Raw genomic sequence first — 10,547 nt, forward strand, 5'->3', positions numbered from 1 at the left:
GCTCGCTTGCGTGCCTGTATTCATGCACCCTCACGCCGATAACCCCGCAAGACTCAGTTAAAATCGCCTCCAAGATATCCGCCAAGAAAAGAGGGTAACTCGACACATGGATGCCCCTCTCATCGCTATAAATAGGGGTCTTTTCCTCTCATTCAGGGGGCAACCTCTCACTCTTGTACTTATTTTTTGTCTTCAAGCATTTCATTTCTACGAGGGACTAACTTAAGCATCGGAGGGTCTACGCGGGGATTCTCACCCGCGCCCTTAATCGATTTTCTTTCCAGCAAGTCATCCATCGCTCTCAAACTAGCCAAGGGACTCACCCATCGCTGCCGTGACCCCTGAGAGACTCATCCATTTCTCTCAAACTAGCCAAGGGACTCACCCATCACTGTCGTGACCCCCGAGAGACTCATCCATTGCTGTCGTGACCCCCCGGGAGACTCATCCATCGTTGTCACTCCACCCCGGGAGACTCACCCATCTTTCCCGATAATTACTCATCGTTTGGACAATCCACACATCACCGATGGCCCGAATGAGTCATCCATCCCCCGAGTGAGTCATCCATCGCTCAGATACACCCCACGAGAGTCATCCATCATTCGGATCAGCTATACGAGGGTCATCCATCAGCAATTTCCCCTTTTACAAATTTATTGTTGTAATCGTGTAACAACAATTGGCGCCGTCTGTGGAAAACGCAAACAAAAAGCTACAAAACTATTCCCTCATTATGGCTCAAACCCGAAATAATCGTCAGACCCTCTCCCGTGGTGCCCAATCACCTCGACGAGAGACCCTCGCTCGAGTGGAAGATCAACATCAATCTACCCATGAGGGCCCGCTACCCCTCATCCATGGGGGTCATCCGCCCCTCACCCATAAGGGACATCCCCCCCTCACCCATGGGGCTCAGCCGTCCCTCACCCATCAATCCCCTTGTGAGGGTCACCCATCCCTCACTCACCAGTAGCCGCCCCTTCTAGAGTCCTCTCACCCATTGGGGGTCCAACTTTAGATGCTGCCTCTTATAGCCTCACATGTTCTCTTGGGACCTTACTTAAGTATGCAGATCCCATCTGTCGTTCCTTGGGCTGAGTACGAGGCCCTATGACAACAACATGCCGAAGGAATACAAGCTCTTCAGGAAATGGCTAGTATTTTGCAAAGTTTGGCCTCTCATGGGTCAATCCCAGCTGCATTGAGAAAGTTCATACTAGAAACAGTTTCATCCCATAGGGCTCGTCAGGAGGTACCAGGGAACGGCTCCTATCAAGAAGCGAGCCCTGAAACTCACGCTCAACCTGTCCCTACTAGAAACAATCAACCAAGATCTCATTTAAGAGGAGCTCATAGCCAAACTTCTCCCCATCGAGGAAATCATGGAGGAACTTATCGTCGAAAGACAGAAAGGAGAAGCCCATAAAGAGAAAGATATTATGAAATAGTGGCCAGCACTCCTATGGAAAGAGGTCGGGATTCCAAACCCGCGACCAAGCAGAATGATGGGCCTGATGATAACCCTACTACATTTAGTACACGGGAGGCAGCCGATATGAAAAAGATGATTGAGCGGGTGCTACAATAGAATAAGTTATTGCCCATTTCCGAGGAACAATCTAGAGGAAAACTACCATTCGTGGAAGAAGTAATGGAGAAACCCTTGCCGAGAAAGTTCAAGATGCCTCAAATAAATCCTTATTCAGGCAGGGACGACCCTTATGATCACATGCAAAACTATGAATCTTTAATGATGATTCATGGATGGGACAACGAGATAATGTGCAGGGCATTTCCATTAACCCTAACTGGGCACGCTCAGGCCTGGTTTAACGGCTTACTCGAAGCATCCATCTCTTCACTCGGCCAGCTAAAAACAGAGTTTATCAAAGCATTCATTATTAACAGTCAGAGAAAAAAAGATGCGACATATCTGCTTAGCATTCGACAAGGGAATAAAGAAACCCTACGCCACTACGTGGACAGATTTCAGAATGCCACACTTGAGATCTGTAATTTACCGATTGAAATGGCACTGTCTGCTATGTTCCAAGGGACACGACTAACCCCTTTGGAAGAATCATTGTCTCTAGACCCTCTGAAATCTCTAGCAAACCTGTTTATTAGGGCTAATAAGTACATACTCCATACGGAGATGATGAGAATGGTAAGGGGAAATGAAGATGGGGAGCGGAAAAGAAAGGAGCGAGATATTGAAGAAGACCTTAATCGGCGACAAGAGAGGACCAGAAGACTAGATGATGTCAGGCCCCAGTTCAATCACTATACCTGGCTCACCCAATCTCGGTCTACCATATTAGCAGCCATAGAAGGATCAAGCCTAATCAGGCTTCCAAAAAAGGTGGATTGACCTATAGGAAAGAATCAGGATGAGTACTGTGGATACCATAGGACTCGTGGCCATTCCACTGATCAATGTAGGGAGGTGAAAAATAAAATTGAGATGCTTATTCGAGAAGGGCACTTACAAAGATATGTACGAGAAGAAGAGAAAAACAACAGGGAGCCACAAAGAAAAGAAGAGAGGCCTGAAACACAGGAAATACATAATCCAAGACAACAAGAGAGAGGAAATGATTACAGACAAAATATCCCTCTGGATAATGAACCAACATATTAGGTTATACATGTCATTTCGGGCGGCGAAACCTTGGCTGGTGATAGCTCCTTTTCCTGAAAAGCCTATGCTTGTTTGGCCTACCAGGTTAATTCGGTAATGGAGGTTAGAGAAAATGAAGATCCCATTATATTCACACCTGCAGACAGAGGAGATATAATCATTCCACATGATGACCCGATGGTAATCTCAGCTATCATTACAAAGCACCCAATTGAGAGAATTTTGGTAGATAGTGGTAGCTCAGTTAACCTCATTTATTGGAATTGCTTCGAGCAAATGCACATTTCACAAGATCGATTGAAAAATATATCTTCCCCTTTATATAGTTTTACCAAGGAGCCTGTCTCGATGGCTGGTTCAATTCAGTTGCCAATCACATTGGGCTCTGATCCTCAGAGAACAACATGTTAGGCCCGCTTCATGGTGGTTAAAGCCTCATCAACTGCATACAATCTAATTTTTGGTCGTCTCTTACTCAACGACATAAGAGTCGTAGTCTCTTCCTACTATCTGTTGATGGAATTTCCTATACCCCAAGGAGTGGGACAAGTTCGAGGGGATCAACAGAAGGCCCGCACGTGCTATGTTGCATCTACAAAAGGGAAACAAAGTGAAAAGACTTTATCGATTGCCAAACAAACTATGCAAGACTAGGTTGTATTATTTCTTTCATTAGAATTATTTGTATTATAATAATGTGAGTTCAAAACAGGATTATGGACATAGGCACATTTAGCTGAACCACATCAAAATGTTTGTACTCACTCCTATAAATAAATTATCGTTATTGCGTCCACTATTATCTACCAGATTTCATTAAGGGTTCTTTCTAGAACAAAAGGCCCGTTGCCCCGCGCACAGCCCGACAACAAGGTGAAAGTTAAAAGCTCGTTGCCCTGCTCATAACCCGGCAACGAGGGAGATAACAAGCCCATTGTCCCGCGCGTAGTCCGACAATAGGGGAAAAATAAGACATTGTCCCGCACATGGCCTGACAATGGGGTGAAAATAAAATTACTGTCTTGCAAAAAGTCAGATAGAAAGGAGCCATAATATTTGTTGCCCCGTGAGCGACCTACACCGCTTCGCCTGGTGACCTAAGGCCCATTACCTTACTACTAGCCGGACAATGAGGTAAACACAAAAAGACCTGTTGTCTCACTAACAGTCCAACCACAAGGTGAAAACAACAAGTCTGTTACCCTGCTCATACCCCGACAATAAGAAAATACCAAAACTAATTGCGGACGTAGGTACTACACCGAACTGCGAAAATAAAATATGTATATTCTTTCTAATTGCGGACGTAGGCATTATGCCGAACCGCAAAAATAAAATATTTATGCTATTTAATTATGGACGTTGGCATCATGTCGAACCGTAAAAATAAAATATTGCAAACTTAGACACTGCGCTCACAATACCAACGAGCATGTACACCTGAAGCTAGAGAGCCGCGCCATTGTAACAAAAAAGCTCATTGCCTCGCTCACAACCTGGCGATGAGGAGGCAAGAACATCCCATTGCCTCGCAAGCAGCCTAACAACGAGAAGACACGAAACCGTTGTCCTGCGATACATCGAGGGAGCATAATTTCGACGGCCCCGCAAGTGACTTACACTTCTTCGCCTGGCATTTGAATGGTGCAGTAGTTGCTACCCTGCAAGAAGATATGTCATATTCATCATTTTGCAAGTAATCCGACAAACCAGAAAATGGAGTGACAATCATCACGAACACCCTTGGATTCAGAGAAAATTCCTCAAATACGCCAATTCATCTCTCGGCAACATGTAGATACATATACGAGCCAGTAATGATATGGTCACTCTTGAGTTGATTTGAAGATCTTTCAGAGCCCCCATCACCTTGAGAGCTGGGAACGCATGAAGAAATTGTGTTTATACTCCTAGGAGATGAAGAACTGAATGCATGGACCACAGCTGCAAGGGCATGAGCTTCAGCACATCATTCGAAGACTCTGCCACATCTACTTGAAGCCATCGCGTTTATGAGGAGTTGAAATACAAAAATGCTAGAAAACTCATTGAAACAATGGCCAAACAAGAAGCTCAAGCCTCATTTTATAAAGGCACCCAGGGAGCAGAATGCCAAAAATAGCTACGAAAGACGTAAAGGAGGAGATTGCTACAAAGGAGGAAAAATAACCTCTTAAAAATATGGCAGTGTTGTAGGTAGAATACTTTTCCTCTCGGGAGACCCGACAGAAAGAGTAGGGAGCAATTATTATGCCTATTAAATAAATAAGTAGTCCGAAAAAGAAAAAAGAAAAAAGGCCACGTGGCAGCCCATCAAAGTGGCCTGGCTGCTCCATGCAGCCAGGCCGCTTCCTTCCTCCCCAACGCTGCCACATGGCAGTGTGGCTAAGACAAAGGGGGGGCTTCACCCCCCCACCCCCGAGAGAGTCTCTCGGGGGTATTTTCATGCCCTATGCCACGTGGAAGCGTGGCTAAGGCAAAAGGGGGCTTCACCCCCACCCCCGATAAAGTCTCTCGGGGGTATTCTCATGCCTCTGAGAGAGGTCTCTCGGGGGTGCCTCACACCCCCGAGGGAGGTCACTCGGGGGTGCCTAATGCGCACCCCTTTGCGCGCACTTGCGTGCCTGTATTCATGCACCTTCGCGCCGATAACCCTGCAAGACTCAGTCAAAACTGCCTCCGAGATATCTGCCAAGAAAAGTGGGCCACTCGACACATAGATGCCCCTCTTATCGCTATAAATAGGGGGTCTTTTCCTCTCATTCAGGGGGAAACCTCTCACTCTTGTACTTACTTTTTGTCTTCAAGCATTTCATTTTTACGAGGGACTAACTTAAGTATCAGAGGGTCCACGCGGGGATTCTCACCCGCACCCCTAATTGATTTTCTTTCCAGCAGATCATCCATCACTCTCAAACTAGCCAAGGGACTTACCCATCGCTGCCGTAACCCCTGAGAGACTCATCCATCGCTCTCAAACTAGCCAAGGGACTCACCCATCGCTGCCGTGACCCCCGAGAGACTCATCCATCGCTGTCGTGACCCCCCGGGAGACTCATCCATAGCTATCACTCCACCCTGAGAGGCTCATCCATTGCTGTCACTCCACCCCGAGAGACTCACCCATCTTTCCTTATAATTACTCATCGTTTGGACAATCCACATGTCACCCATGGCCCGAATGAGTCATCCATCCCCCGAGTAAGTCATCCATCACTTAGCTACACCCCACGGGAGTCATCCATCATTCGGATCAGCTATACGAGGGTCATCCATTAGCAATTTCCCCTTTTACAAATTTATTGTTGTAATCGTGTAACAACAATAGTATTTAGTTGGCTGGTGATAACAACCATATTCCATGTTCCTTTATGGTGGGTCATATTGTTGGTCATGTCCCTTGTTTTCTGTTGCAGTCTGTTTGATAGAGTTTATATATGGATTGTAGCAGATGGAATAAATTATTGAGGTTTTGTCTAAATTCTCCAATCTCCTTATTTTTCCTCCTTGTTTCTCATCATAAGTGTGCAATTAGATAGATTTGAAAAGTTTTTATTTATACAATGAAAACTGATGATTGGAAAACATTTATGCAAGAAATGAACACCATTTTAGAAATGCTTGATGATGATTGAGATAAAATAAGAGTACATTATATAGAATAAAAAGAATGTTTAAATAAATTTAAACTTTCAGTCATAGAAAATATATGTAATGATGAAATACAACATTTGAAAATAAGAATAAGAAAACTGTTATAATCATTTCAAAAAGATTATGTTTGCTCTTCTAAACTTTGACCTTTAGGTCTCATTGAAAATATATACATTTTGAAAAGAATAAACGTAAATAGAAATTTTAAAAGACTTTTTATGGATGCAATAAAGACAAAACCTAATATGCATTGAGAACCATGAGTTGGATGAAAACATTTGCATGTCATATGAAAAATAATATTATCAAAAAAATAAGAAATTAAATTACATGAACACAATAATTTTAGAGTGGTTTCAACTAACATGTCTAGTTCACTACCTTAACTTTTCACTAAAGATTTTGAAAATATTCCACTATATGATTTAGTTTTTAGAACTTAACTATAACCCATACATAGTTTTTATAGGTTCAACTATAACCTCTACTTTTAACAGACAAAGTAGGAATTTTGGCTTTTACAGGAGCATCTGTAACCTTTACATAAAGCTTTTTTATTTTAGATTGAGCCACAACCTCTAATATTTAAAGGATCAGGCGTAACCTTTACAAAAGTTTCACAAAAGAATTGTGAAAATATTACTCAAGAGAAAAAATATAAGATCATGCAATCATTTTAACATTCTCTTGAACAATAAGAAAGTTATGAAAATATGAATGAATGAAACACTCAACTCTCTTAATCTAATATCTAGTTTAAGAAAATTTATATGAAAAAATATTACCAGATAACTTGCTTGAAGTGAAGAAGATGAACAAGAAAGATTATCACTTATGCAGTACACATTTGCGGAAGGGAAGTTGGCTTGTTGTGTTTAAATTGGCTCTATTTTGCTTGAACATCAGTAGCCATAGTTGTAGCAACACATACCTTAGCCGATTTTCAAAGAATTTTTCTCACAATCATTATTCTTAGACTAAGAGTAATCATACTCGACTATTTTGAGAGAGATATATATATATATATATATATATATAAAATGTTTTGGAGATCATCAGTAAATCAAATTTACTAAAAATATATTTTTCAAATATTATTTTCTCCATAAATCAAAATACAATTTTTTCAACAAATTTGATATAATTTCAAACTCAAAGTTGACCTCATAAACATTGGCTAATATTTTCAATTTTAGTAAATTACACACATACTTGATTTCTTTGTAAATTCTTGTTTTAGCTTTCCTAAATTCCCTTCAAGACTTAATAATTTGTCAAATTATTGCTAATTCCTATTTGATCATAATTTCAATTAATTTAAAAATAAATTTTTAAAATAAAAAATTTCTCTAAATTTCTCATATATTATTTCTATTACCCCTTAAAAAAATTTTGCCCTTAAAATTTTCTTAAACTAAGGCCTCAAGATAGAAATTAGGAAAACTTGAGCTTTATTTATGGATCAAAAGACTATTTTGTCATTACATAAAAAAGATGAGGATAATATACGTAGCCTCATCTTATAAGTGATTTTTCCATTATACCCTAACTAACGGGATCACTTTGTTTGAGCTAATGGGATCAATTCCCTCAAATCTTCAATTCCATTCTTTAGTATATCAAGCTATATAAACAACAATGCAACATACACCACCATGTTCACTAGAAGCGATGGTTGAGGAAGAATAATTCATTGTCTTTTAATAATAGGTGAAGAAAAAACCATCCACTTTTGGTGATGGTCGGTGAAACCCATCAACTTCCAACGATGGGTCAATTGGCTTCTAGCAATGGGCGAGAAAGGACCGATGGATAAACAATTAATGTCGTGGTTAATTAGGGTTTTTATTGAAAGAAGAAGAAGAAGAAGAAGAAGAAGAAGAAGAAAAATGAGAGAAAGAGGAAGAGGAACCCACCCTTCAATAAGAAGGCGGCATATATAACCATTGGAAAGGCCCAACAACAATGGCCGGATTGGATAAATTGGATAGATCTGAAGAGTCTTTCCGACGGTGAAAGCCCCATTGCCAGTGGTGATGGGTTTTCCTTATTTGTATCTTGAAATTTTCTTTTTTCATTAAATCTATATTTAATAAAATTTGATTAGGATTCATTAAGTTATTTTAACTTAATTAGGGCTTAATTAATATAATTTGTGACAAAAGATATGTCTGTGCTAAAAATCTAAGTCACAAGAAATCACTAATTTTTTAAATCACAAAAACTTTCTGTACAAATGATCAAAATCACAGTATGTACAATTTACCCAAAATTTCTTATTCTGCCTGTTTACATGCTAGAATCTTCATTTCAAAATCATAATTTATAATCCTTTCCAATGTATAAAAAAAAAAAATGATAATAATTTATAACAATTAGGTACGGAGCTTCACCAAATTGAAAACAAAAGTTTTAAATAACAAATAATGTATATAATCATTATTTTCATGTCACAACGTTTTACCTAAAACTATTAAAATTTAAAATAATGTTCATTAAAAGGTTTATAATTATAAAAACAATACTATGATAACATTTTAATGCAAATTATTATTTAATAAGCCAGATGTGAACACAAAAGTAATCTTCTTAATTAGTGGCATTGAAAAGCAAAGAAATTCATCATAATCATAGCCCAAATTCTCTCCAAAATTGCATCACTCAGAAGGAGGAAATCATATCTTTTTGGGCACCACAGAACTTGCTATATAAAATCTCCCTAACCTTCCTTATTATATAGATGCAAAGCTTACTCCACAAAACCTTTCTATCTATCAACTTTCTTTCCCACCAAACAACACAAGCATCCTTTCTTCTCCACGATCCTTGCACTGATCAACTAATCTGCAATGGCCACAGCGAACACGAAGAAGAGAACCACCCAAGGCCGGCAGAAAATCGAGATCAAGAAGATCGAAAGCTTGAGCAACCGGCAGGTCACCTTCTCCAAGCGACGTGTGGGTCTCTTCAACAAAGCCAGCGAGCTGTGTGTCCTGACTGGCGCACAGGTCGCCGTTATCGTCAAATCCCCCGGCAAGCGCATCTTCGCCTTTGGCCACCCATCTGTCGATACCGTCCTTGATCGCTACCTCAACGGAGGCGCCGCCGCAGCAGCAGGCGGCAACCTCCCTCCCCTGAATGCGACTGTCTTCAACAGGCGCTACGATGAAGTTGTGAGTGAGCTGGACAGAGAGAAGAAGAGAAGGGGAACAATAGAAGAGTCCAACAGCAGGGAAAAGAATAATGGTGGGTTTTGGTGGGATCGGCCGGTGGGTGAGATAGAGTGGCCGGAGCTGGAGCAGTATATGTCGGCGTTGGAAGAGCTGAAGAAGAAAGTGGCCATGAGAGCCGATGAGATGATGCTGATCAAAGGTGCTGCTTCTTTGCCTAAGTCGATGTTTGCCATGAATCCTCCTATGGCAAGTCCTCCTCCTCCTCCGCCTCCTCCTCATGACAATTTCTTCAACCAAGCAATTACTCACGAGGCTGCTAATCATGATTCGAAGTTGGGGTTTGACGACAAACTGTTTTGTGATTATTGCTGACTGATTTGGGTGGTTTACTTTTGTTTCTGGTCAAGTTGATGATCTTTACGCTTATTCTATTAATTGATGGCTTTTCTGAAGCTTCAGTTCCTTGTGCAACTGATCATGTGGCAATGGTTACCTATTTACTTACATAAATAGACATTGTTTACCTTGTTAGCTTGCCTACTTTTTGTTTTTAACCAAAAAGATAACTATCTTGCACAAACATAACCCCCTAATTAGTACATTGAAACATTTTTTCTCTTATTCCCCCTGAAAAAAACATGATATATTTGTCATATGTACACTATTTGTGTATCAGTATTAAGCAGTCCATGAGTGGTTGGGCTCGACATGGTTCAAAGTCATGCTAGGGGTCTCTCAGCCTCTAGCGCAGTCTGAGATGGACCACAAGGCCAAACTTTGCATTAGCTAACAACCTTGACTATAACTTGCTAGTCAATTAATAGTAAGGATCATTCTACTTATACATTAAGAGGTACACCTTAATCCACACACACTAATAAATGATCAAAATATCTCTCGCATCACCTTGAGGGAGGGGTATTTTGCTCATGCATCTCACCTCACTGCGCCAACTCATCGTGAGGTGTGAGGGATATTTTGATTATTTATGCGTGTGTATAGTTCAAGGTGTAACTTTTGATATATAAAAAATATTTTTCTAATAGTAACCTCTTTTGAATTTAATTTTTGGCTCT

General features: G+C 40.6%; 2 protein-coding genes across 2 annotated transcripts; both read left to right on the forward strand.

Moving 5' to 3' along the window:
- Positions 1 to 1,654: 1,654 nt before the first annotated feature.
- LOC127787595 (uncharacterized) lies at positions 1,655 to 2,374 on the forward strand. The gene has a single exon (XM_052315659.1). The coding sequence runs from the start codon at positions 1,655 to 1,657 to the stop codon at positions 2,372 to 2,374; it is 720 nt and encodes a 239-aa protein (XP_052171619.1).
- Positions 2,375 to 9,147: 6,773 nt separating this feature from the next.
- On the forward strand, positions 9,148 to 9,843 carry LOC127787596 (agamous-like MADS-box protein AGL62). Its single transcript, XM_052315660.1, has one exon. The coding sequence runs from the start codon at positions 9,148 to 9,150 to the stop codon at positions 9,841 to 9,843; it is 696 nt and encodes a 231-aa protein (XP_052171620.1).
- Positions 9,844 to 10,547: the final 704 nt, after the last annotated feature.

Source organism: Diospyros lotus, chromosome 12 (assembly GCF_014633365.1).
Source record: "Diospyros lotus cultivar Yz01 chromosome 12, ASM1463336v1, whole genome shotgun sequence".
Classification (NCBI taxonomy): Eukaryota; Viridiplantae; Streptophyta; class Magnoliopsida; order Ericales; family Ebenaceae; genus Diospyros; species Diospyros lotus.